Source organism: Rhamphochromis sp. 'chilingali' (assembly GCF_963969265.1).
Source record: "Rhamphochromis sp. 'chilingali' genome assembly, chromosome: 16".
Lineage (NCBI taxonomy): Eukaryota > Metazoa > Chordata > Actinopteri > Cichliformes > Cichlidae > Rhamphochromis > Rhamphochromis sp. 'chilingali'.
The window spans coordinates 32,708,925-32,736,438 of record NC_137943.1 but is presented as its reverse complement, the minus strand read 5'-3'; the positions used below and the strand labels follow the sequence as shown (position 1 = coordinate 32,736,438).

The 27,514-nt window shown below is 39.3% G+C and overlaps 3 protein-coding genes across 8 annotated transcripts in view; all 3 read right to left on the bottom strand.

The window, feature by feature from the left end:
* Nucleotides 1-581: 581 nt before the first annotated feature.
* LOC308383523 (tripartite motif-containing protein 16-like) overlaps nt 582-27,514 on the bottom strand; it is a gene marked incomplete at its 5' end in the record, with an annotated part of 30,920 nt that continues 3,987 nt past the window's right edge. Inside the window, one exon of the mRNA XM_080861557.1 lies at nt 582-2,245. Coding sequence (XP_080717683.1) covers nt 773-2,245 — 1,473 coding nt within the window. The 3' untranslated portion in view covers nt 582-772. The remainder of the gene's footprint in view (nt 2,246-27,514) is intronic.
* LOC308383532 (uncharacterized protein) lies at nt 5,812-13,323 on the bottom strand. 3 transcript variants are annotated; one of them, XM_080861576.1, is made up of 3 exons: nt 12,784-13,323; nt 10,024-10,210; nt 5,812-7,876 (listed from the first exon to the last, which is right to left on the bottom strand). In XM_080861576.1, the coding sequence occupies exons 2-3, from the start codon at nt 10,193-10,195 to the stop codon at nt 6,696-6,698; spliced, it is 1,353 nt and encodes a 450-aa protein (XP_080717702.1). In that variant the 5' UTR covers nt 10,196-10,210; nt 12,784-13,323; the 3' UTR covers nt 5,812-6,695. The 3 variants fall into 3 exon arrangements, with proteins under 3 accessions (XP_080717702.1, XP_080717701.1, XP_080717700.1); XM_080861575.1 differs by having other exon boundaries at nt 9,958-10,210; nt 13,057-13,322; XM_080861574.1 differs by having other exon boundaries at nt 5,813-7,876; nt 9,958-10,210; nt 12,784-13,321.
* LOC308383530 (uncharacterized protein) lies at nt 14,733-26,030 on the bottom strand. Of its 4 annotated transcripts, none has more exons than XM_080861568.1 (4): nt 25,852-26,030; nt 22,587-22,677; nt 19,988-20,256; nt 14,733-19,159 (listed from the first exon to the last, which is right to left on the bottom strand). In XM_080861568.1, exons 2-4 carry the CDS (start codon nt 22,607-22,609, stop codon nt 18,003-18,005), a joined length of 1,449 nt encoding a protein of 482 aa, XP_080717694.1. In that variant the 5' UTR covers nt 22,610-22,677; nt 25,852-26,030; the 3' UTR covers nt 14,733-18,002. The 4 variants fall into 4 exon arrangements, with proteins under 4 accessions (XP_080717694.1, XP_080717697.1, XP_080717695.1 ...); XM_080861571.1 differs by having other exon boundaries at nt 19,988-20,240; XM_080861569.1 differs by lacking the exon at nt 22,587-22,677.

The following is a 27,514-nucleotide window of genomic DNA, read 5'->3' as shown; positions in this document are numbered from 1 at the left end:
TACATAAAAATTCACACTTTCATATTGATTATATTATATTTTTGGTTCTTATTTAGTGGGTATGAAAGTAAACAGTAGAAAGCTGTGTGGTGAAGATGCACAATTTGTTGTACATCTTCTGGAGTTTGTGGTTTCAACGTGGCAGTAAGATGAGGAAGACATGAGTCCATGGAAAAAGGTCAGTTAGTAAATATTCTGTTTTTGAAGGAAATGTTTCTATAATATTACATGATACAGCTCCAAATTAATTAGCTAATGACAATTTGATTCTTTTTACCATGATTTGCAATACAATCGACTCATAAAGGGTTTTATCAGGCTAAAAACATGTCAGAATCTAAAAAATGTGGACAAACTGAGCTGAGGTGTTTTAACCTCCTCTACATCCCTGTTAGCAGGATGAAGGTGCCCTCTTGTGTTGTGCATCAATTTTAAAATTAACCTTCAGAAAAACATTTAAAAAAAAACTTCACTGAGCTTTCAGCATCTTCAGCAACATCAGCAAAGAGACATTTGTAAAACCACACCGTGTCAGTTTGTTCACAGGAGTCACAAGAAGTGATTGTTTTTATGGCTAGACAGACACAGTAAAGAGCTCAATCTAACAAGACCTCAAAAACATCAAGAGAACATTTAGAACATGTCAAGGTACCACCTGTAATGTGTAACTGATTTCTGTGCATTGCAGAATGCCACAATAATGATGGAAATAAAAAAAGAAATGGAAACTAAAATACTGTTTTAATCCCACAACAGTATGAAAGGATTCAGTCTATTTCAGTTTAACAAACTCAGCAATGTCCCCATAAGAATAACAAAGCCAAAGTCCAGCATAGAGCGGCTGAGTGAATGTGGTCTGGACTCTGTGGAGGAGAGTCATGGTTTCAGAGACGCTGTAGAAGGACAAAATACCTGCTCTGTGATCCAGGTACACTCCTACTCTGGAGGAACGAGGACCTGAGACACGAGTTTGGATGTTGTTGTACTGAAATGTATAACTATTTTTCAAACAATCTAATGCCCAAGATTTGTCATTATGTCCAAACCAACATCCAGTTTCTACTCTGCTGATATTCTTGTACGCAGCTGCTACAATAATTCCTCCACCTCTCCACTCCACCTCCCAGTAACAACGTCCAGTCAGACTTTGTCTACTCAGGACCTGCCACCATCCAGTGAATCTGTCTGGATGATCAGAATAAGACTGTTTCTTTGTGGATGTTGCTTTTCTGTTCTCCTCTGATAATAACAGATATGTGTTTGCTGTGTTTGGATCCAGTGTGATTTCACGTGAATATTTTAAAAATTCCGCTCTAGTCTTTGGCTCTGCTTGTGGATCCGACAGTAAAACATTCACTTCAGTGACTGTCAGTGAGATGTTTGTCCATTCCTCTCTCAGAATGTCCTGTAGTTTATCTCTGACCTCTGACACAGCTGCTGTCACATCCTCAAAGTAGCTCAGAGGACGGATATTGATGCTGGATGAGTCTGTAGACTCACTGAGTGCTGACAGTGAGGGGTAGTTGTGTAGAAACTGGATGTGATCCTCTGTGTGTGAGAGCTGCTTCAGCTCAGCATCTTTCCTCTTCAGCTCAGTGATCTCCTGCTCCAGCTTCTCCTGAAGCTCTTTGACTCGACTCACTTCAGTTTCCTGCTGGGATCTGATCTGCTGCTTCACATCAGAGCTTCTTTTCTGGATGAGATGGATCAGCTCAGTGAAGATCTTCTCACTGTGCTCCACTGTTTGATCAGCAGACTGATTGATGGCCTCCACCTCCTGTTGAAGCAGCTTCACATCTTTCTCTCTGTCCTGGATTCTCTGCTGGATGTTTTGTCGACTCACCTCCAGCTCTCTCTGCCTCTCAGTCCTTTCTGCTGCAGCTGAGACTGTGTCGTGGCCTTTATGTTCATCCACAGAGCAGAGATAACAGATACTCTGCTGATCAGTACGGCAGAACATCTTCATCACCTCATCATGACGAGAGCAGATGTTCTCCTGGAGCTTCTTGGAGGGCTCCACCAGCTTGTGTTCTTTTAATGTAGGTGAATAATAATGAAGCTTAAGGTGTTTCTCACAGTAAGAAGTCAGACAGATTAAACAGGATTTGCGGGCTTTCAGTTTTCTTCCAATACAGAGACCACAGGCCACATCTTCAGGTCCAGCATAGCAGTGATCAGCAGTAGCAGCTTGGAGTCCAGTCTTCTTCAGCTCCTCCACTAAATTTGCTAAAATGGTATTTTTCACCAGCACGGGCCTCACTGTGAAGATCTGCCTACATTGAGGACAGCTTTGGATTTTCTTTACCTTCTCGCCATTCCAGAGTTTTGTAATACAGTTCATGCAGTAGCTGTGTCCACAGGGAATAGTCACTGGATCCTTCAGTAGATCCAAACAGATCGAACAAGTGAAGGTTTCTGGGTCCATTTGATTTTCTTGCTGCGCTAATTCCCTATTTTCTCTCTGACTGTCACGTAGGTTTCACGTTCTGTGAAGACAAACAGCCTCTGTGCCCTGAAGGGAAACTGAGCTCTTTTTTACTTCTTGCAATCCACCCTTATACAGGGGAAGTATTAACAGTGTGACAAAGAGCGTGTTGTGACAGGCATGGTGTGTTATGCTTGACTTACTGAATACAGTAACAACTATGACCCAGTTAAACAGTTTACAGGAATTTAAACAGGAATTTTTACACTCAGAGCTTTAACTTTTAGCTCCTAACATGTGAATTGAATTGGATCTCTTATCTAGGAGGGTTTTTCGGTTCTGACTGACTTGTGGTGATTTGGGATTTAAGCTCTGTAGGATCTACTGAGGACTTTGATATGTCTTGGGTCACTGTGCTTCTGGCTGTTGTAACACAAGTCAGTGGATTTTTTGTGAGTCATGTCATTGTTTAGTGAAGTACATGGGAAAAGACAGGTTTCGAGAATGATTGAAATGATTGGTTCCCTTACTTTAACCTATGCTTACATGTTAGTTATCTGTTTTGAATATTAATAAATATGACTTAAAACATTGTCTAATCACCTAGTCAATCTACAGAACAGCGATTAGAATCATACAGTCTATCTAAAAATCATTTTACATTTTTGCTCTGTCTTGCCTGCTTGGTGCCCTGCAGGCTCACTGAGGGCCCTCGCGCTCACTTTTCGCTTATATGTGTGTGATAGAATTCAGAAAACAGATCGGTGCAAATTATAAGTCTATATCATAATGTCTTCAGTTTTTGTGTTTGTTGTAGGGTTGTAAACTTCAACGCGTTAAAGGGGGGACGGCAGAGGATTCTCTGGCTGGCTGGAGCGGGATCTAATAACTTGCTTGCAAAATAAAAACAAAATAAAAACAAACCAACAAACTAGGGCTGTCAACATTAACACCCTCATCACGATTAATGAGATTACAAATTTTAACGCAATCAACCCATCTAGAGCGCAGAATGGACAAACTTTGGACAAACTGCCCGAAATGCGTTGACAGAGACATTTCAGGGATTTTGAGTCATTCTGCACTCCAAATGGTTTAATTGCGTTAAAATTTTCATTCTTGTTTCTGTGACGAGAAAGAGGAATGAAGGCGACCAGGTTTTTTAAATATTCTGAGATAAGGATCAGCTCTTGGGAGTTAAAGTTTGTTCCTCGCCTTTGCCTTATTTTTCTACATTAAGTTTATGTGAAATGTTTTATTGGCAGTTGTTGATGGTTCCATGTTTTTCAAAGTCATCCAATGTCAGTCAGCGAATGTACCAATTTTCAGGTAATTATCTGCCAGAGTCACTGAGTTTAATATATGCAGTATTTTCACTTCTTTATGGTTTTAACAGTTTCTATACTCTGACCTATGCTGTTTGTTTCTTGTTCACTCTCTCATTTGATTTTGTTTCCTTCTCATCATTTGATCTCATTTTTGTCAGGTGTGTGAAGGGAAGGGATCAGCTGTGAGAGAGCAGAAAGCAGAGGGAGTGTTTTCAGGCTTTACCACATTCCAGGACGAGGAGCAGCAGAGTTAAAACTCATAAAACAACCGTTTTTTTATCCTCTGCAGTGTCGTTGTTCCAGCACAGTGACAAATAGGATAAGAGACACAAGTCATAAACTGTAGGTCAGCAGACATGAAAAATATGCTTTAAAAACAACAGTAGTTACACAAACTATCACATGAGGAGAGTCACTCTGGAGACATCAACATAACAACAACAAAAAGCAAACAGTCATCATGGGTTTTCAGTAAGCAGAACCTGTGCTCACACTCTGGACGACCATCAGTAAGCAAACATTTAAATATTTTTCTGTCAGTTTGTTCACAGCAGTCACAGCCTGTAACAACGATCCTGCATTAAGGGACCATGGGAAAGATAAGAGAAAAGAGTTTCCAGTTTACGAAAATCCTAAAATACTTCCAAGTTCAATGTACCCAGGATATCTGTCTGTTATCTGGATTCACGTCCCCTTTTTCCACGAGGATATGTGCTCACATGAAGCTGGTTATCAAATCACTAAGTTAAACCAGGGTTTCCACTGCATGTTCACATGAGAGTGGTGGCATTGGCACCATCTAACCAATCACAAACATTGGTATACATACTGTATACTAGCAGCAGAAGAGCTGAGTTTTGCAAAAGAAGAAAGATAGTTTTAGTTTTCATCCTTACAGCTGCAGCCTTAGTGGTGTCAGTGGTCTAAAAGTCTAAGACCAAGTAAAGATTAAAATAAAATGGGGCTCATTTATTGGGTCAAGTCTATGCTTCAGCATAGCAGTGATAAGCAGGAGCAGCTTGGAGTCCAGTCTTCTTCACTTCTTCACCAAAACTGCTACAATATAGCACATTTAAAATCTGAGATAACCCAAAGTGTTTTACATTTGAGGCATATGACAAAGAACATTAAAAAATATCATGTTTCACTTAAACACAGATTCGAGTCTCAAACTTCTAAATTTAACCAATGATTCACAATTAAATAAAACTATGTTTTTCATAAAGCAAACACATTTACTGCCACAAAAACTTTCTTCATTTTTGAATTGAAGCAATGAAAGAATTTTCTAACTTCATCTTTATGTTCACGAAGGAAGAGAAACATGAAACATGTCAGAATATGTTTTTTCTTTCTATGGTCAAGCTGATCACAACTTCTGTAATAATCTTTAACAGGTTCTTGGCTAAATTGTGTGCTTAGGGTAGCATCTCTGCTCTTGAAATTTGATTTATCTGCCCATGAAAATTACGAACTATCAGGGTACTAGGTCTTTGACTCAGTATTTGAGTCTTATTTTGTATTCAGTATTCAGCTTTATGAAGATGTTTTAAGTTCAAGTTTATACAGTTTGGTCTTGAGTCCAAATCTTTTATGTCTGAGTTTTTTGTATTTCTACTTATGTTGTCTTGTCTTTGTCTCATCCTTGTGTCTCTTGTGAGATTCTGTCATGTCCTCTATGTATGTTTCCCAAGTCATGTCTATGTTTATTCCCTCTGTCTCATGTTTGTTTTCGTATTTGTGTCTCTCTCCATGTTTCTGGCTCCCTCGCCCTCCCACGTTCCTCCCCTTTGCGTTTCATCCTCAATCTTCACTTCATCCTTTGTGTTTCCACTTTCCTCGTCACCCTTTAGTGTATACATTGTCTCCGTCTTCCTCAGCCTTTTGTCAGACCACCAGTTAATCCTCTTTCGTGTTCCTGTGTTTTCAAGGTATTTCCAAGTGTTCCAGGTTTTCATGTGTTAATTTTCCCACTTTAGGCTTTATGATTAGTTTCTTGTCTAGTTGGTTTTCTTGTTTGGTTTATGCTTGTAATCAGTCACAATAAAAGGCTCGCTTTTTGTTAAGTTTAGTTCTGCCTCTGTTTGTCTCCAACAAAACATTGATTCTTTAAAAAGGAAACTTTGTCTAAATTTTACAACTCAATACCAGTAAGGCTAACGATGAGATAATCAGTTTCCGAAGAGGACTAAGGACAGACCCAGAAGCAAGATAATGCATAAGGATATTTAATTTCACACAAGAGATTCACAGACTTAAGCACTAACACACTACAACTTTTTCAAGGAATGTTCTAACAATAGTTGGGAAAAACGTGGGGTAGTGGACAGGATGGTGATATATTTTTTAAATATATTCTCAGTCTTTTCCATCCAAAACAGGGTTCCAAGGGAAAATGTGAAAATGTCTCCTTCAACTCCACAAGACTGGTTGGTAAACTTCCACACATCTTTAAATATCTTCAAGAAAATCAAGAGCCAATCCACTTTTCCATGATCAGGAAGAAATCCGCATCGTTCCTTCAGAATCCTGGTTTCAACTAACAGGCAGACTCTTCTCTCCCGTGTCCAGGCATATACCTTTCCAGGATTTTATATCATATCTTATTATATATGCTATTCAGACACATTATTATTATTGTTATTGTTAATAATAATAATAATAATAATAATAATAATAATAATAATAATAATAATAATAATTCCCACTGCAGAAGAACTTTCCAAATATGAGATAAATATCTCCTCTCATCCTCATTTTTAAAAATTCTCATTTTACTCTCTGAGGAGTAGTGATGAGTGACAGATGGTTTCTTCCACTGAAAACACTACGTCCAGATGAACAGAATCAACCTTTTGAGTAATTTGCCTGCTTGCCTGTATTGGCCCTGTCATAAACCCACTTTTACAACTAACAGCTATTCCAGATTTTATGTGAAATTTTCAACTTGTGTGAAATCTCATGTGTCTTTTCAAGTGTATCATCTGAATGAATCTTTTCCCACAGGTGCTACAACAATGTGGCTTCTCACCTGTGTGAATTCTCATATGAATTTTCAAGTTTATCATCTGACTGAATCCTTTTCCACAGGTACTACAAGAATGTAGTTTCTCACCTGTGTGACTTCTCTGATGTCTTTCCATTGTTGGTTTATGACCAAATCTTTTTCCACAGGTGATGCAAGAATAAGGCTTCTCACCTGTATGAATTGTCATGTGTTTTTTGAATGTCGATTGGTCTCTAAATCTTTTCCCACAGGTGCTACAACAATGTGGCTTATCATCTGTGTGAATTCGCATATGTCTGTTGAATGCTGACAAAGCACAAAACTCTTTTCCACAGATGGTACAAGAATATGGCTTCTCACCTGTGTGAATTCTCATGTGAGTTTTAAGGTTAATTAGCTGACTGAAACTTTTTCCGCAGGTATTACAAGAATATGGTTTCTCACCTGTGTGGATTCTAATGTGATTTTTCAAATGTATCATCTGACTACATCTTTTTCCACAAGTGTTACAACAATATGGCTTCTCATCTGTGTGGATTCTTATGTGAGTCTCCAATCCTGATTTCCTACTGAAACCTTTCCTGCAGGTGGTACAAGAATAAGGTTTCTCACCTGTGTGTGATCTCAGATGTCTCGTTAGGTTGGATTTATCATGAAAGGATTTTCCACAAATCTCACATTTTGCAGACTTTTTACTTATTTCAGATTTACACTGAGTCTCTGACAATGGAGAATTTTCCACTCTGTTACTGTTATTCGTGTCATATGTCTTCTTATTCAGCTCCGCATATCGAGTTGATTCTGAGTTGATGTGCTTACTTTTTTCCTGATCTTGACTCTCTGGTTCAGGAGAGCTGTGAGAAAGGAGCTGATCACTGTGTGGCTCTGAATCACTGTGGTCACCTCCATCATAACCAAGAGTTACAAGAAAGGTTTCAGTCTCTTGCTTCAATACGAGCTGCTCTCCCTCCTTGCTGGTGTAGAGTTCCTCGTGTTCTTCTTTAATCTGCAGACTCCCTGGATCCTCCTGGTTCATAATGTGGCTATTCTCCCTGTTATCCATCTGCTGGTCTGTGAAATCCTCTTCATCCTTACAGACATGTTGATATGGAAAATCTGAAGCGGTAAATAAACAAAACAAATGTCAGAAAATTTAAAAAATGTGATGATGTTGAGGCAATGATCTAAATGAATCAAGGGTGAGAAAGCCAAACTCCAAATCACACAGAGATTTTAACTGACAAAGAAAAATAGGAACCAACGGAAAGTAACAAATATTGAATGAACGTAGAAATGAGGGAACTAAACACAACTTCACTAATATTAAACTAGGATTAAAATATAACAATAACTAAAATGCATATATAACTAACTAAACTAACAACACAGACTCAGGATGAAGCCAATATATTTTTCCAGACCCGGATGCTGTTGAAATCGAATTTCTATGCTTACAGCAAAAACATGTAATTCTAGAACTTAAATGGATGACAGAACAAAATGAAACTTCTGGTGTTGGGTTTGTGTCTCTGCACAGGCACAGATTTAGTGTCAACAGCAAGTGGAAATGTTAAACTCGTAAAAATCAAGCGCGTGATAATTAAAAGAACAAGAAAAAGTAATGAGATAAAAGCAATGAGGCTCTCAGTCAAACATTTGACTCTTCTAAGTCTACACATATAGATATAATTTACTTAGTTCTCTTATTTTTCTGATAACAGATGACTGCTGAGTTTTTGTGTGTGTGTGTGTGGGGGGGGGGGGGGGGGGGTGCACGTGTCACCTGGTCCCTTCAGTAATTATGGAGGACCACAAGAGCCACACTCATCAAAATAAAGAATTCTGTGCATAAATTGTACAGTAAATTATGCATTTGTAAATTAATTTACAAATTCCTTTTTTAAATTATTTTATTTATTCAAACATTACATAAGTAATTTATTATTTAATACGTTTATTTAAAATAAAAATGTAAAATAAAAACACTAATCAATATTTCAAAATGAATAATTAATTCATTAATAAATACTTCAAATCAAAAATTGTTACTGGTATCGCCACATAACCTGGCTTGAGTCATACAAGCTTTGGTTAGATAGTTTAGTTTTCTACCGAAGCTGGGTCTGTTTGTAGATGTAAAGCCAACGGTACTTAAACGTTTTAGAGTAAACCAAGCAGACAGTTCAATCTTTAAGCTAAGTGTATTCACAGGGACCAAACATCTGTCCCATGAGCTGTGGTGAGGAAACAGACCCAACCATGCTGTGCTTGGTTTATAGTTAAAAGAACTCTCATCCTGCATAAACCACTAATAATAAGTCCTCCTCCATGTTTTGTCATGCTTATATCATACAACCTGAGTCTGTCACCTTTGTAATAAAGCCCAACATTTCTGCAGGGTCACATGTCCTGTTTCCCCTTTTTTTGTTTTTAAAATACATAAAGAGTAATTCTATTAAAAACTGTGTTTTCATCCTGCAAGTTAACAGATATTTGATAAACCTCTGCTGTTTTTGTTGTTAACTGTCATGGTTGACTTCATTCTGCAGGTGTCTAGAGTCAGAAAAGACTGACAAGGTGAGAGGTGAAGGCTCTCCACCCCTGATGAAACACCAGGACAAATTCAGCTATGTGTGAGGAAGAGGAGGAAAAAAACGAGACAGCAGCAGGTGAGAGATGGAGAGGAGAACAGGGGAAGAAAATACATCTGTTCTCTGTAATTTGGGGACTGGTAAAAACATTTGAGACAGTTTCTAGATATTTGCTTCCTCCACTATCACTGAAGCTGAATAAAAACAAGAAGAACAGGGAACATTCCCTCAGTGACATTTGGAAAATTAGAAACTAGTCTTTAAAGCTTCACAAAACATTTGTGACCTTTGACATTATGGTGCTATCTGTACTCAGCAAATATTTTTATGAGGGAAACAAATCATTTCTAAAGGCTGTATAATCAGAGTGACTCCGTTTTTCTGCAGCTCCAAGGAAGTGAACTCTTCAGTTTCATCATTTCCACTGCACCAGTAGAAATGTTGTTGATGTTAAATGTTTAAGAAACACATGCACTATTGCTACTGATTGCAGCTGATTTTTAGGTTCTTCCTGTTTCTCTAAAAATAAATGTAAATTTGAGCAGTGAGTAGGATCCTAAATTATTCAAATTCATTTTTTATTAAGACCGATACAGGTTTGCATACCTGTTCTGTGTAAGTTTATTTCAGGTTTCCACATATCATCACTGAGTTTGAGTTGTTCATCCTCACTTTCGGCCTCTTCCTTCAGTTTAAGCTGCTCTCTCTCTCCCTGATTGGTGGAGATTTCTTCCTGTTCCTCTTTTATCCGTGGGGCCTCTGGGTCCTCCTGGTCCAGACTGGAGTTTTCCTGCTGGATCCAGACCTGCTGGTCATCCAGACCTTCCTCCTCCTTACACTTCATGCTGCTATTAGAGGTCTGAGGAACAAAAGCACACATGAAAAAGGTTACTAATGTGATGACATGAAAATACACCTCTAAACAAATATAATCCAGTACATATTGAGTTCTTGAATCACTACCCGATTAGCTATTCTTATTGTTGTTTCCTGTGATGCAGTGATCTTTTGTATGTTATCACACCAAGTGGGTAATTTCCATGGGCAGATGGCTCAAAGAGCTAAGATTAGTTAGATTATTAGTAACTTTGGCTCTATCCTGCAACTCATCACTCAGTCCTCACCCTGCATGTTTAGAGCCAACCCCAAATATTTCTTGTAATGTCAATCCTGATGTTTTGATTAAACAGTGCTGAACTCTTGTTGTTGTCAACTGCTCGTGTGTGTTCCTAGTTCATTCAGTCATTTATGTTCAGTTCATTCAACCTAATAATAAATCTATGAGTCCAGCATTTTGGTCCTCTGTCTCCATTCTCCACACACCTGACCTACCAGAACGAAACACTGGGTCAATGACCCAGGTACTGTGACAGTGGGTCAAGGGCGTAGATTTGGCATGGACGGAAGGGACATGTCCCCACCAATATCCAGCGATTATTGAATTGTCCCCACCAATAATTTGGTCTCTTCTAGTAAAGAAAAATAAACCCAATAGAAAGAAAAAAACGATCTGTCAACCTCTCATTCACTTAGCGGTGCAGAAACAGTTAAATTACGTTCTCTACTGGAGTCCTACCTCATGTGACAAATATGGCCAATGTGATTGGTTGTGCCTTTCAGGGAGCTCTTTTTAGTTTCACTTAGTCATTTGTTTAATAGTAATTTAACATTATATAATTCACATATAAAACTATGAATTGTAATTTTAAATGGTTTAAAAGTATGTAGAATAGCATATGTAGGCAAGTATATTTCTCCTTTTTTTTATCAAGAAGCAAAGACAAAAAAGGAAAAAAAAAAGAAACAGGGCAGGGCTCGGTGGTTGAATCATCCCCACCAATGCTAAAACCAAATCTACGCCCTTGCAATGGGTTTGCAGTGTTTCGGGGTTTTTGTCAGATTTGGGACTGTATTAGTGCGTTAATACAGATATAAAAATATATAATACTGACTTAAATACCTACAGCTTACAAAAAAAGAGTAATGCATGCATTTATGAAGGTGGCAAAGCAACTTCATTAACATACAAATACATGGGGATCTGCTTCACTAACATGTCAGGTTCATACAGTGGCACATTAGTAATAATGCAGCTCTCCTCTAGATAAATCCTAGTATCCACTTGAGTCTCAGTCAACACACAATCCCTACAGCATCCACAATGTGGCAAAAAAGGGTAACCTCATTTATTCTTGATGTGAGATTCAGTGCTATGATAATAAAGTGAAGAAACAAAATATGGTAAATGCATGCATGCAACAAAGACAGAAACCAAATCCTCTGTTCATCAATCCAACGGCATGTAGTACAAGGCAGGAGTAAGTACACAGAAGGTTTGGCAGGGTTGCTTCATATGCCCTAAGCCTAACCTGTTCAGGTGTGCTGCCTCCTAATGTAGCTCAGTTTCAACCACCAATGAACTGTCAACAAGGAATGTAAGGCCAGCCCTGTAGCCACCGCATTAGCATTTTCCAAAAAGAGAGTTTGTTTCTTTCTCTGTGTGTACCCCTGCAACAGATTGTCAATTCGTGAAGGCTGCACCCTGCCTCTCTCCCTGTGACACCTAAGATGAGCTCCTGTTTTGTGAATATTTTTATTCACATACAAATGGTGCCACATCACTCCAGTGCGTTCTGGAAGCACTACGCAAATGCCAAAGAAGAAATGCCTTTTCTTAAATCCAAAAGAAATTATTTTCTAAAAAATGACTGTAGTATAAGTGTATAAGTTTAGATGCTGTTGAACAACATTCTGTATTTTATTTTTGCCAAGTGGGATTTCTGACCGTTTTTCTATTATCTGAGTTTTCCACATTAAAAGCTTGGAGCAGCGGACTCTCATTTAGCCAAGGGTTGGCAAAAAGAGTAAATAAAAAGAAAGGGGAGATTTCGTTTGGATCTTTTTAGTCTAAGTTAATGCTGAAGTCACAGTTACCATAATTTTGGCCAGTATGACCATTTTAATTATTTAACATTTTATATTTAAAACAAAAATAAGCGAGGGTGGTGGGATCATCATCTGGTTATCTGGTCCAGACTTGAAGCCCCTCTCTGAAAGCAAAATTCCTGCCGGCCTGCTGGGCGAAGAGAGCCACAGGCGGCAGCGGGCTCTTGTGTAGCCACCGACCGGCAGACAGAGAGCCGAAGCGGACATCCAACTGGGGGCACCCTGCAAACTGCTTTCCCTTACTGCCTCCTCTATCGTAATCTCTAACGCCATCCTCTGCTAACGTAAATTTCCCCTGTGTCTCCTTGGATGCTTAATGCCAAAAGTTTACTGTTAAAGAGAGAGAGGGTGGTGGCGACTTTATTTGGTATATCTATTTTAAAAAAAAATAGCTCATAGCTGCTGCTTCATTATTGTCTGTTAGCCTGCAGACTGAGCTCCGATCAGGGTCCTTACACGTCTTACTCCTGTGTAAGCGTCACATACCTGTTATCTGTGACTTTATCCCGAGTCTTCGGCTGATAGCTGGCAGTCCGCGTTAAAGGCTGATCTCCTCTTCATACTGTACGATCGTGTTTTTAGCCTCTGAGCAGATTTTTTCAGCAGTTAATCGCTCGGACACTGAATTAAAGGCAGTGCTGCTCGGACAACTGAAATATTTCTCTCATACCACCAAAACAGGCTCTTCAAGCTAACCGTCTACCGCACATAAAACACCATCCATCAGAGTCCTTGAACTGCACAAAGCTTTTGACCCACCTCATCAGCTGCATCCTTTCAGGCCGTGAAGGCCGCACTCAGCGTTTTTATATCTCTTACGTCGCGCTGGTCCTGTTGCCTAGCAGCGATGGCAGAAAATTGACACCCATTACTGAAAAAAACAAAGACCATGCTGGTGCTTTGAACCTGCTGTTTGTTCTGTTTTTAACACTCTGTGCTGAAGCTGAAGGAATGTGATGCAGCTTCAAACTAAATTACTTTGATGGGACACAGTGTGCTGTGACAAAGAGTTGTATCATCCTAAAAATATGTGGACAAGCTCAGCTGAGGTGCTTTAACCTCCTCTACACCCCTGTTAGCATGATGACGGCGCCCTCGTGTGTTGTGCATCATCAGACTTCAGTTAACTTAGCAGAAAAAGATATAAAAAACTTCACTGAGCCTTCAGCAGCTTATACATCATCAATAAAGAGAGGTTTAAATATCTGTGTGTGACACAGTGAGTCAGTTTGCTCACAGGAGCCACAACATGTAACACTGCTTTTTCTCTCTTTGCCTGAAGCTCTTATGTTATTTAGCGCTGGAGTTACATTTCTCATGTGCATGGTGTAAGTGCTTAATCGACAACAGTGCCTGCAGAGGATGTGGGTGTGATCCACAGTTGCTCTCCAGGATGAAGGAAAGGTTGGACATCTTTGATTGAAGGTGTGTGTTCTTAGCATAGTTTCACAAACTAGTTTCATTTTTTCCCCTCTAGCTTTAAATACTAAAAACTCACAATAAAAAATATTAGGTGACTTATTTGTAAGTAATTTCCCCATGCACCTTTGCACTAGAACTATAATTTCCCCTACCTGCCAAATCCTCATGGTGGCTACATCCATCTTTTATATTGTTATGTCGCTAAAACTGACCGCATAAATATATAATTAAGTCTGTGATCATTTGCTCACTGACATTCACACCAGTGGCCTGATTTAGGTTATTTTGTATCATCCTGTTCCTCCTTGCACAAAGGAGCAGATATCAGTACTGCTGATGGAATAAGGACCTTCTATGCCATACTCAGCTCTCCTACAGTGCCTGTCTCCCAGAACCTCCTCCATGCTCTTGAGAATGTGTTTGGCAAACACAGCAAAGCTTCTGGTAATTGCACATATTGATGTGCCATCCAGGAGGACTCAGGCTACCTGTGGAAACTCTTAATGGTCCAAGTATCCGCTCGTGCTACCAGTAGTGACACTGGCAAATGCAAAACTCTAGAAAAGATGAGGAGGGGGAAAATGTCAGTGGCTCCTTTTGTAAAACTATTCCTGTTTCAGGGGTTGTGTCATTGTTGCCCTTCTAGATGTTGTTAATTTCATTAACACCAAAGCAGCTGAAACTAATTAGCAACCCCTTCTACTACTTAACCAGATAAATATCCCAGAGGTTTAACTGATTTGATGCTATACTCTGATTAAAAAGTGTTCTTTTAATATCTGAGCAGTGTATTTTTATGCTGTATGAACTGTCAATCTGCAGCTACTCTACACAAATATCTTCAATGAAGCAGCAACGCTCTGCAGCCAGAGCAGCTCAGGAACGGTAATACACACAGAAGCATGTTTCCTCAAATAATCAAAAACTCAGTTTCAAAATACATATAAAATAATGACAGGCGCAACCAAAGCTTCATATTTTAGAAATGACACTTCAGAAAAAAATTGTCACGTTTTACAGAAATTTTTATTTAAATTTTAAGAATAAAGAACCCACAACAATAAGGAACAGAACTAAATAAATCAGGATAAATAAATCAACAGAAGAGGTCCATATGGAAGCTTATTTTTTATGAAAAGTATTACAACATAAGGTGACCTCAAATCCATAAAGGCACATTGTTTTTGGTCTTGTAACTGTCAAGCTTTTAATTTTCTTTAAAGAGATTAAAGACTCTTTATTAGACAATAAAATAATAAAATCTTGGCTATAAAAAAAGCCAAGTACCCACAGAAAAATATTTTTTCTGTAACAACGCTGTCAAGTGAAAAAACTGAAGAATCTGGATCTACAATTAATATTTATCACCTCACCAGCACTAACACAATATATAAATTTATAATATACATATGTACACAAACTGACCAAGCATAAAACTATGACCATCTGCCTAATATTGTGTTGGCTACCCTTTTGCTGCAAAAACAGCCCTGACTGTTCAAGGGATGGACTCCAGACCCCTGAAGGTGTACTGTGGTATGGACTTGTTTGTCCGACACATCCCACAGATGCTCGACTGGACTTATATCTGGGGAATTCGGAGTGCAAGTCAACACCTCAAAATTCTTGTTGTGCTCCCTGCAAGCATTTTTGCTTTTGGTGGGGCACATTACCCCACACAGAGAGGCCACAGGCTTCTTAAGGTTTCTTCACAAAAGGTAAAGAGGTCCAGTTACTTTCTTTCCAAACTCCTTAAACTAACATGCCTGGATGATTGAGAAACTACACACATCAGAGAATACCATTTCCATGAATGGGTGTTCATGGTCTACAACAATACTAGGTAGTTGATACGATCTTCACATACCCATTGTCCACATGGCCAGGGATAAGCATGGACACTCCGACTGGTATGCAGTAATTCAATGTTATTTGTATAACACAAAAACCCCAACAATCAGTCAACTCCCTATAAGTAAGCACTCTGTGACAGTGGGAAGAAAAAAAACCTCCCTTTTAACAGGAAGACATCTGCTGCAGAACCAGGTTCAGGGAGGAGGAACAATTGACTACGACCAGTTGGGGTGAGGGTAAGACAACTATGCAGCGCCCAAACTGCAATGCACTGTACTGGGAGTGCAGAATTATTAGGCAAATAGCTGTATAGGCTCGAAAGCCTACTATCAATTAAGCATATTAGGTGATGTGCATCTCTGTAATGAGAAGGGGTGTGGTCTAATGACAGCAACACCCTATATCAGGTGTGCATAATTATTAGGCAACTTCCTTTCCTTTGGCAAAATGGGTCAAAAGAAGGACTTGACAGGCTCAGAAAAGTCAAAAATAGTGAGATATCTTGCAGAGGGATGCAGCAGTCTCAAAATTGCAAAGCTTCTGAAGCGTGATCATCGAACAATCAAGCGTTTCATTCAAAATAGTCAACAGGGTCGCAAGAAGTGTGTGGAAAAACCAAGGCGCAAAATAACTGCCCATGAACTGAGAAAAGTCAAGCGTGCAGCTGCCAAGATGCCACCAGTTTGGCCATATTTCAGAGCTGCAACATCACTGGAGTGCCCAAAAGCACAAGGTGTGCAATACTCAGAGACATGGCCAAGGTAAGAAAGGCTGAAAGACGACCACCACTGAACAAGACACACAAGCTGAAACGTCAAGACTGGGCCAAGAAATATCTCAAGACTGGTTTTTCTAAGGTTTTATGGACTGATGAAATGAGAGTGAGTCTTGATGGGCCAGATGGATGGGCCCGTGGCTGGATTGGTAAAGGGCAGGAGAGCTCCAGTCCGACTCAGACGCCAGCAAGGTGGAGGTGGAGTACTGGTTTGGGCTGGTATCATCAAAGATGAGCTTGTGGGGCCTTTTCGGGTTGAGGATGGAGTCAAGCTCAACTCCCAGTCCTACTGCCAGTTTCTGGAAGACACCTTCTTCAAGCAGTGGTACAGGAAGAAGTCTGCATCCTTCAAGAAAAACATGATTTTCATGCAGGACAATGCTCCATCACACGCGTCCAAGTACTCCACAGCGTGGCTGGCAAGAAAGGGTATAAAAGAAGAAAAACTAATGACATGGCCTCCTTGTTCACCTGATCTGAACCCCATTGAGAACCTGTGGTCCATCATCAAATGTGAGATTTACAAGGAGGGAAAACAGTACACCTCTCTGAACAGTGTCTGGGAGGCTGTGGTTGCTGCTGCACGCAATGTTGATGGTGAACAGATCAAAACACTGACAGAATCCATGGATGGCAGGCTTTTGAGTGTCCTTGCAAAGAAAGGTGGCTATATTGGTTGCTGATTTGTTTTTGTTTTGTTTTTGAATGTCAGAAATGTATATTTGTGAATGTGGAGATGTTATATTGGTGTCACTGGTAAAAATAAATAATTGAAATGGGTATATATTTGTTTTTAGTTAAGTTGCCTAATAATTATGCACAGTAATAGTCACCTGCACACACAGATATCCCCCTAAAATAGCTAAAACTAAAAACAAACTAAAAACTACTTCCAAAAACATTCAGCTTTGATATTAATGAGTTTTTTGGGTTCATTGAGAACATGGTTGTTGTTCAATAATAAAATTATTCCTCAAAAATACAACTTGCCTAATAATTCTGCCCTCCCTGTATATTCTAACTTTCTTTCTATTAAAACCAGCATTAACTCTGTTTTGGGGGTTGTTTGTTGGACCGGACCACATGGGCCAGCCTTTGATCCCACTTGGATCAGTGAGCCGTGGCTGTCTATGAGACCATCACTGGTTCACCACTTTTCATTCTTTGGCCCACGTTGGATACATGCTGACCACTGCAGACCGGGAACATCCCATAAGAGCTGCATTTTTGAAGATACTCTGACCCAGTTGTCTGACCCAAAGTCAACCTCACTCACTCAACCATTTTTCCTGTTTAGCTCATCAACTCTGAGAGAAGAATGTTTACTTGCTTCCTAATATATCCTACCCCCCAACAAGAGCCAAGATGTAGAGATGTTGTTCACTGGTCATAATACTATGCCTGATAGGTGTACATATATATCTGCTCAGACAAATGTAAAAATCTGGGTTTCCCCTACATCATAAGTATAAGGCAAACAAACAATACAAAAAGTGTTTTTACTGTCCAGGAGATAAAATGTAGCTCATTGACCTGAATGTAAGTTCATCTCTTCCTTCTGGTTTTGGGGTTATTTGGTTTCTCACTAGTGTGAGTTTTACCATTAACACACTGCTATGTCTAACGGCTCTGATAGACTCTAAGGATGAAACTTTTAAGCTGTGTGAGTTTCTATGTTTGTCTGACTGCATCTTTTCTCACAGGTGTCAAAAGAACGTGGCTTGTCCCCTGTGTGGGTTTTGATATGTTTTCTTAATGTTGACTGATCTCTAAATTCTTTTCCACAGGTGCTACATGAATATGGCTTTTCACCTGTGTGGATTCTGATGTGAGTTTTCAAGTGTTTTCTCTGAGTAAATCCTTTCCCACAGGTCCCACAAAAATAGGGCTTCTCGCCTGTGTGAATTCTCATGTGAGTTTTCAAGTTTATCATGTGACGGAAACTTTTCCCACAAGCAATGCAAGAATAAGGTTTCTCACCAGTGTGAATTCTAACATGAACTCTGAATGCTGATGAGTCACTGAAACATTTCCCACAGGTTTCACAAGAATAGGGCTTCTCACCTGTGTGGATTCTCATGTGAGTTTTCAAGTGTATCGTCTGACTGAAACCTTTGCCACAGGTGCTACAAGAATAGGGTCTCTCACCTGTGTGAATCCTTTCATGATGATCTAAAGTTGATTTCTTTGTGAATCTTCTCCCACAAGAGCTGCAAGAATATGGCTTTTCACCTGTGTGAATTGCCATATGGCTTTTCACATGTATGAGCTGACTGAATCTTTTCCCACAAGTGCTGCAAGAGTAAGGTTTCTCACCTGTGTGAACTCTTAGATGCTTAGTCAGCCTGTATTTATACTGAAAAGTTTTTCCACAGGTGTCACATTTTAATGACTTTTCACTTATGTCAGTTTTGCACTGACTCTCCGTCACTGGACAGTTATCTGTTTTGTTACTGTGATGTCTTCTCTTCTTCGGCTCTGCATATCTAGTTGATCCTGTCTGCACATGCTCACTTTCTTTCTGATCTTGGCTCTCTGGTTCAGGAGAGTTGTAAGAAAGGAGATGGTCACAGTTTGGTTCTGATTCACTGTGGTCACTTTCCTTATAAATAGGAGTCACTATAAAGATATCAGCCTCCTGCTTCAGAACAAGCTGCTCTCCCTCCTGACTGGTGCAGAGTTCCTCCGGTTCCTCTTTAATTTGTGGAGGATCTGGGTCGACCTGGTTCAGACTGGAGTTTCTATCTTGGTTATCAACCTGCTGGTTATTCATAGCTTCCTCCTCCATACACATATATTGTTGCGGGAGATCTGATGTGACACATGGACAAAAATGATATGAAAAAAAAAAAACACAACTGGGTATTTCAGGTTGTAAATCTAGTATTCAAAATTATCACACGTTCATACTAGAATATTATAGAACAGCACTGAAGGACACTTTATTTTAATTCTCATATAATGTCTCACCTATTTAGAAGTAATGTATTCATCTCACATATGGGCTGTTTCAAGCACTTCTATATGTTGTATTTAGGTATCTGCACTAGTAGACTGTTTTCTGTCCAGGCAGTCTTCTTTCATGTAGTAGAAGAAAGATAGCACTTAGGTTCCTCAGATGGGACACAGGGCACTTCAAAGGGGGAATGCTTTGACAAGGGGGGATATTTAATAGATTTTCAGGTCAGAGTGACCACGCTAAAAATAATAAACAGAAAACTGGACAGTTTTCAATCTTTTGAAGCTTAATGTCTGCCATGGGTGAAGTCATGAGTTGAAATTAATAAGTGGGCGATTAAAAGACCACCCTCTAGAAATTGAGAGCCCAAAAGCTTGGGGCAGCTTGTCCATCTTTGATTATGCTTGAATCTGAGTACTTCCTGCAGAACGTCATGGGAGAGAGTTTTACTTTCTGCCTTTGGTTTTTGAGTTTCTTTTTTTTCACCAAACCGTCCTGCATTTGAAGTTGCATTAAAAATTGCCAAGTATGGTTCAGAGGCCAAGGACCTGGGAAGTGAAATCCTCACCAGAACGAAAGAAGTCAGTTTCCACTTTGGCTTATGAGAATGTAGGTTTAATGTTCAATGTTAAAGGTTTAGGGGAAAAAATACATAAATGGTATTTTGAAGTTTCACATACCTATTCTGTGTAATTTTATTTCAGGCTTCCACATAATATCTAGCTCTCCCCCAGTCCAGATGATGATGCCTTCAGTCTCCTGCTTCACTACAAGCTGTTCTTCCTCCTGACTGATCCAGAGTTCATCCTGTTCCTCTTTAATCTGTGGAGGCTCCGAGTCCTCCTGGTCCATACTGGAGGTACTCTCCTGGTTACACATCTGCTGGTCATCCAGACCCTCCTCTTCCTCACACTTCATGTTGCTGTGGGAGGTCTTAATGAAAGGGACACTAGAAAGAGGTTATTGATGTGATGACAAGAAAACAAACATTTTAAAAAATATCTTCCAGTATGCCTCTACACAATGAGCATGTCTCTCATATATGTGAATAAGTGCACAAATGTTTCAAGAGCACCTGTGCGAGTCACTCTTGAGTTCTAGCACCCTTAATAGCAGAGTACAAAACATTAGGGGAGGTTCTAAGAAACTTATGTTTTAAAACACTTTTTGGTTGTCACTTTTGTGAGATAACAAACATCAGTAACTACATGACAGAAAATCCTTTCCATGAGAAAAAGAAATCTATATTTAATGATTACTAGCTGCAGATTTTAATGTAGGTGAAGTGAAAAGAGGAGACAAGGAGGTCTTGGGTTGGTATGGTGTTCCTGTTAAGTAGTGCAGGAAAGATGATGGTGGGTTTCATGAAAAGGATGGAAACAACTGTAGTGAACACATGGATCAACAAGGAGGAGGAATTTAGGGTGACAGATAAGAGTGGAGAAGGGAGCACACAGGTGGATTACAGCTTATGCAGAATGTGCGGTCTGAAAGCAAAGACACCCGAAGGTGGTGTTATTCGAGAATGCAGCTAGGCAGCATCGGATGGCAGTCTATGGTATGGCTTCAAATATCAAGAAGAGGAAACAAGTGAAGGAAGAAGCAAGGATTAAATGGTAGAAGCTGAAGAAGGAAAAATGTTCCACAGAGTTCTGGAAGGAGTTGAGACAGGCTCTGGGTGGTAGGGACTAGAGGTGGGTTTTGATTATTGATTTTCCGATTAAAATCGATTCTAGCTTGAATAATGTGATATCGAATCCTGAATCGATTTTTAAATATAAATTTAGTTTGCCCAAAATGCTAGAGTCTCAGGTTAAACCTCACAAAATTTCGAGAACCACCAAACGGCTAAAGCAGTAAATGAGAGCGTGGACTCGCCAACGCATCGGAAACAGTTTCTCACCCGACGGCATGGACACGCCGTCGGGGCTGAAAGCCGAGAGCTCACAGATTCTGATGTGTCAGCGGGGCTGCACTTTGTGCTTAAATCTTGTTTTGTGCTAGATTCTGAAGCTTCAGGTTTTGTCTCTCTCCAAACAAAGTTGATTGAACCAGCCACAAAAGAAGATCCAAACTACGCTTTACATGTCGCTTCACATAAGCATCATCGTTAATTCCCTCTTCCTGTTTTGCTTCCACCACGATAAAAAAAAAAATATATATCACACTTCCTGCAGCGCTCTCTCGCTCACTCTCTCAGTGTACTTCAACAACAGTTTCCCATCTAAACAGCTCTGTTTTCTGCATTATTTGCTTGCTTATTACCCACCAGTCTACCGTTATGTACAGCGCTGTCGGGCACTGTTTTTTTGTTGTTGTTTTTGTTAATCTAACTGACTTCCAACAAGAAAGCCTCATTTCTGCTGTTCAATACTGAAGAAATTTAAACTTTTTAGAATTATGCAAAATTGCAAAACGCTTAGCTGTGTCTCTAATAAAACCTCTGTAACTTTACTCTGCTTCACTTCATCAGCATCAGGCAATGTTTATATGTTGATTCATGGGTTTCTTCAGTTTTTGTTCTACTACATTTTTAAGGTTATCTGCTATAAAAAGCCAGGCCAGGAAAATCGCCTTCATGTTTTTCCGTGTTTAATGCTCAGTTACTTTGACACAAAGGCATCTGCTGTGATGCTTACACCTCTGATAAAGTCTCACAAATGTCAGCTTTCTTTTTATAGATATAAAAATATGGATATGTACTGATAAATGATCAGAATTATAATATTTCTGACTGTCTGAGGCAAAATTTCCCCGATTCAAGTCGAATTGAATCGATTCAGGACCTTGTGAATCGGAATAGAATCAATTCTAGAAATCAGTGACGATACCCAGCCCTAGTAGGAACGTGTTGCCAGATGAATGGGAAGGTACAGTTGTAGTCGTGAGGGAAACTCACAACCAGGTGATTGATGTATCCTTTGGAGAGAGGAAAGAGAACAAAGAGACTTGTTGATGGACAGAGGAACTACAGGAAAGTATTCAAAGGAAGAGGTTAGCAAAGAAAAAGGAGGATAGTCAGTCAACAGGAACACATCGGTGGCTAGGCAGAGATCAAGCTGGAAAAGATGTGCAGCAGGTTAGCATGTTTAAGGATAAATATGGATATGTACTAATGAGTGAAGGGAGTGTATGGAGAAAATGGAAGCAGTACTTCGAATGAAGCTGCAAAGCAGTAAGAAAAAGGTAGACCACAGAGAAGATTCATGCATGTAGAGAAAGAGGATATGCAGAAGGCTGGCAAAATTATAGACATTCTCTACTTAAGTCCAATTCCACCTGAATTCGACCAGATGTTTCATGGTGTCAAACTCCAGTCCTCAAGCGCCGGTGTCCTGAAACTTTTCCATGTGTCCCTGCTGCAACACACCTGAATAACATAAGTAGGTCATTAGCAACACTCTATAGAAATTGACTGCATGCTGAGGTGGCAGTTCAGCAATTTGATTCATGTAACAGCAGCTCATGACTGAATGAACATGGTGCACGTAGTTTTAGAAGTACATCTTTCCAAACACTTTACGTCACTTCAGTTTACTTGAGTAGGTTTAGGGGTTGCTACCGCAGCATGCAGTCAAGTGTTTTGCTAATGACCTACTAAGTTTATTCAGGTGTGTTGCAGGAGGGACACATGGAAAAGTTTCAGGACACAGGCCCACAAGGACTGGAGTACGACACAACTGCTCTACACTGACAGTATACAGTTTGTGCTGTCTTTATACTGGACGGCCACTGTACACCAGTCAAACACACTGATCTTTACTTTAAATCCATCACAGTACAGCAAACTAACCTGTTTATCTATTTTAATGCAGCCTTTAAATAACAGTCTACCTCATGTTTGTTTTGCAGCATGTTTTACAATATATATTAAAAAAACAAAAAAAAAACAAAAAAAAAAACAGTGTCACATGTACAAACCCAATATCTGATAAAAAGCACAAGGACTTAAATGTAAGCTTTAAATGAGCAGTCCTTCCCTTTAAATCTAAGCTCTCTTTATCCTCTCCTGTCCTATCTCTCTTATCTTTCTCCATCTCTGAGTGAAGTTAGCTCTTTCTTTTCATTCCCAGTGCAATACAGCAGCTGGACCTTTAGCTTGCAACACACTGTGAGACAAACTCCACACAAACAGTTTGTGTGTTAGCTGATGTTTGTTGAGCCAATAGAAATGCTGCATTTGAAATCACCTGCCACTAAAAAACATTGCTCCCTTTATGCTCACTACTCTTCTGCAGGGCTAGTTAGAGGCTGAAGTATCACACTTGCAACTTATGGACACCTGCAGTTGTTCTGGTGTTGTGCCAAAAATAAGAAAAGAAGAAGAAAACGCAACCCACTTTAAACCCTGACTATCAGACACCATTGTGCCTCTTTAATGCCTTTTTATCAACATACCCTGGTGATTAATACACGAACAGGATTGCCCCTCATGTGTTACTGTTCACGCTTAAATCAGTTTGATGTTTGAAGGCGTGCAGTGACATGAAATAATAGCTTCCCTCATATCCCTTAAACCAAAAGTAACAAGCCTGTTTTGAAAATGTAAGAAGTAAAAGTAAAAAGTACTCAAGTAAGGCACAGAAGGCCAAAAATTCTATTTAAGTACAGTAACAAAGTATTTGTACTTTGTTACTTCCTATATAAACATATTACCAACAAAGTGTTCTTATATTCTTAGACTGAGATTTTATCATTTTAGCTGGCTTTGGGACAATCTGCTTTTTTCTGGACTTTTTATTGCATTTTAGTGTTTGGCTTTTGAGCGACTTCTTCAGCTCTGTTTCTATACTACCGTAATAATTAAGAGACCTCACAAGGGTACCACATAATGATGTGAAGCCAAAGAGCTTCAGCACCATGGAGCAGCAGCACATCCAAAGCTCAGTGCAGTGCAGTCACTACTGTAATCCTTCATACTGTCCATATTTAATGTAGGGTTTGAATCAGGCCATGAATTTCCTCATAATAAGTATTTTTACCAATTGGTGAACTACAGATCTAATTAGGATGTATAAATAGCCTATCTCACATAACTCACCGAACTTCCCAACATATAATGATGGAAAACTTAAAACAGATACCAGTGATGTGCAAAAGTCTTCAGCCAATCTTTATATTTTGCATCCAAGGAGCCAGTTTCTGGTAATGTTTTACAGAGGTCTTGAGTAATACTTCTCCAGCCTTTCAGAAGGTCTTTAGAAATTGGCTGCTCTTTCACTTTTTTCAGTCCAGCCCTTGTACCTGACAATTATCAGAGGATTTTTTTTCCCAATCAAGCATAAAACAGGCATCTAACTCAAACTCAGTCGAGAGCTTTGGACTGTCATTCAAGAAGAAAGCTAATTTTAACAGATTTCAGGCTGTGTTGAGGAACACAGGTGGTCATACCAAGTGTTGCCTTTCAAGCTCATAGAATTGTACAAACTCTGTTTTAGCCTTACATACTGGATTTCCATGCATGTTTGCATGTGTTTTAATAACCGTTTTCCAATTTTCTTCTCATAATATGAAGAGATGAGGGGTGGCTCGAGACTTTTGCATGGTACCTTAACAAGTCACAAGCACTCTCACTTCAGTGTGTCTGACATTAAATAGATATATTTAGTCTGCCATTTACCTTCACTCTTAACTGCAAAGCGTCACTAGTCAAGTTTACACTTATCAATGCTCTTCATAATTTTCAGGTCTACTGTTGGTCGGAGGTTTGAAATAATATGACATAGAAACAGAATTTTATATTTAATTGTTGTCTCTAAAGGGAATAGGTCTGTTCATATTACAGTTTGAAAGACAGGCTACATCTATCTATGCAAAAGTGAGGAGAAAAAGCAAGAGAGAGCTGGGGGCTTTATCTCTTCAGCGCGGCAGTAAAACAAGATGTAAAATAATCGCAGCGTTGAACAAGATTTTTTGTTTGTTTGTTTGTTGAAAATTTTAATAGTTAATATATTTAAAGATTTAAAGAGATGGAAAAGTAATGTAAATAACTCTTGGCTGAAGTATTAAAATCACAACAGTAAACTGAAAAAAGGGGAATAACATGCGCATATCACAAACAAGTATATTTAAGAATAAGAAATTTGTATGGACCGAATTTCTGACTTTACGGTGTATACGTAAAGGCACCACACAAACGATTTGTGGAGGTGCGTTTAGCCGTAAACAGCAATGTAGACGCGCACTAGGTTTTATTTTTATGTTATTTTTTTTGTGCTTCTCCAAAGTGTATATGGTAGCTGGGAAGACCTGCACAACAGCCACATGGCGATGTTGAGAGAGACCTACGGTACTGTGCAGAAAGCAGAAGCTTTCTTTGTCTCTGTTTGACTTTAATACACGAAGCCTTCCAGTAAAATCACTTCCTCGTGTGTAACGCTAAAAGAAGTTTACCGTTTAAAAGGGAACTTGTGTTATTTCTATACAAACAGGTCATAGTTGCTCATTGATTTACTCTTTCTGTCTACAATCTGGGCTCCGATCAGTGTCCTACATGAGTCGTATTTCTGCGTTAGTTCATTGTGATCGTCACAGTTTTACATACCAATTTATGTGTAACTTTATCTCGAGTTTCCGGCTGATATCCAGCAGTCTGCGGTGATGATTGATCTCCTCCTCATACCGGACGATTGTTTTGCAACCTGAGAGAACGTCTTCGATAACAGCAGTTAATCTCGCCTCGATAAACTCTCACTTGAACACAGAGGTAAGTAGTAAGCGTGCGTCATTTCCGTTCTTATTGTTTTCTTGTTAATTTCCGGCAGATTAAACGCATCAAAATGTTATTGCTGCCCCCTTCAGGCCATTCGTACAATTTCAACGAGTTACTTACGAGCCCCTCACTGGTACTTTGCAGAAACCTGAATGTATGACTCTACAATAATCCAAGTTAAATATTGATCCAAGGAATAGTCTATGCATAAAGTTTCTTTCTCAGCATAGGTCGAGCCGATCATAAAAGCATGCCTAGCACATTCTGCCTTTCCACATGTGCATTTTTTCAATATGATGACCAATAATAAGTGCCAACCCATAACTGAAATCACAGTGCACCAGCCTAAGTCTGGTGAATAGCCTGTTTATGGCTTATGTTTATCATGCCAAAGCAGCTCAGTGTAATTTAAATTCAGACTTTGGTTTAGGTTTGGATAGCTTTATTCCTTTAATACATGAAATCATTGTTATAAAAATTCCTTTGTGGATTTACTTGAGTTATCTTTGCATATTAATACAATTTGTTTAATGATCTGAAACATGTAAATTTGAACAACAAATATGCAAACAAATATGCAAAAACAAATAGATATATAAATAAGAGAGAAACCAGGAAGGGGCCAAATACCAGCTCTGTACACCATAAGTTATATTAAAAAGATCTTATTGCATGTTTCAGAAAATCTGTGCATTTTCTGAAACATATTTTCAACCATTGTCACGTCTGTGCAGTTTACTTTTTTTGTTGTCATGTCTGTGTTTACCCACCAGGTGACGCCTTTTCTGCACTTCCTAAAGCCTCCCTAGTCAGTTTAATGCTTAGTCCAAGTTTAGAGCAAGAGAAGCAGTGATAGGCTCCATGGCAAAAAAAAAAAAAAAAAAAAAGGCACAGAAAAGAGCTCCATCTAAAAAATCAAACAAAAACAAAAAACAAAGCAAAAAACAGATGTCACAGTACTTCTCTCTGTCCTGGATTCTCTGCTGGATGTTTTGTCGACTCACCTCCAGCTCTCTCTGCCTCTCAGTCCTTTCTGCTGCAGCTGAGACTGTGTCGTGGCCTTTATGTTCATCCACAGAGCAGAGATAACAGATACTCTGCTGATCAGTACGGCAGAACATCTTCATCACCTCATCATGACGAGAGCAGATGTTCTCCTGGAGCTTCTTGGAGGGCTCCACCAGCTTGTGTTTCTTTTCTTTTTGTTTTTAATGGAACAACATTACACTGTGGCTGAAGGTGATTCTAACAGTAAGAAGCCAGACAAACTAAACAGAACTTGAAGCCTTTTTTGAAGTTTTTTTTTATCTGTGTAAAAATCAAAGGCAACATCTTCAGGTCCAGCAGTGATCAGCAGGAGCATCTTGGAGTCCAGCATTCCTTAGCTGTTCCACTAACATGGAGTTTTTCAACAGAACAGGAGTAATGTCAGTGACTCTAAGGCTACGTTCACACTGCAGGCGAAAGCGGATCAAATCCGACTTTTTTGACCCTA

Bases quoted from the DNA above. Each gene is read 5' to 3' on its own strand.
- LOC308383532 (XM_080861575.1), bottom strand. From the start codon at position 10,195: ATGAAGTGTAAGGAGGAGGAAGGTCTGGATGACCAGCAGGTCTGGATC. The intron at 7,877-9,957 runs GTATGCAAACCT...TTACCGCTTCAG, and splicing joins AATAAACTTACACAGAACAG to ATTTTCCATATCAACATGTC.
- LOC308383530 (XM_080861568.1), bottom strand. From the start codon at position 22,609: ATGAAACATCTGGTCGAATTCAG. The intron at 20,257-22,586 runs GTGGAATTGGAC...ACCTCTTTCTAG, and splicing joins AAACATCTGGTCGAATTCAG to TGTCCCTTTCATTAAGACCT. The intron at 19,160-19,987 runs GTATGTGAAACT...GTGTCACATCAG, and splicing joins AATAAAATTACACAGAATAG to ATCTCCCGCAACAATATATG.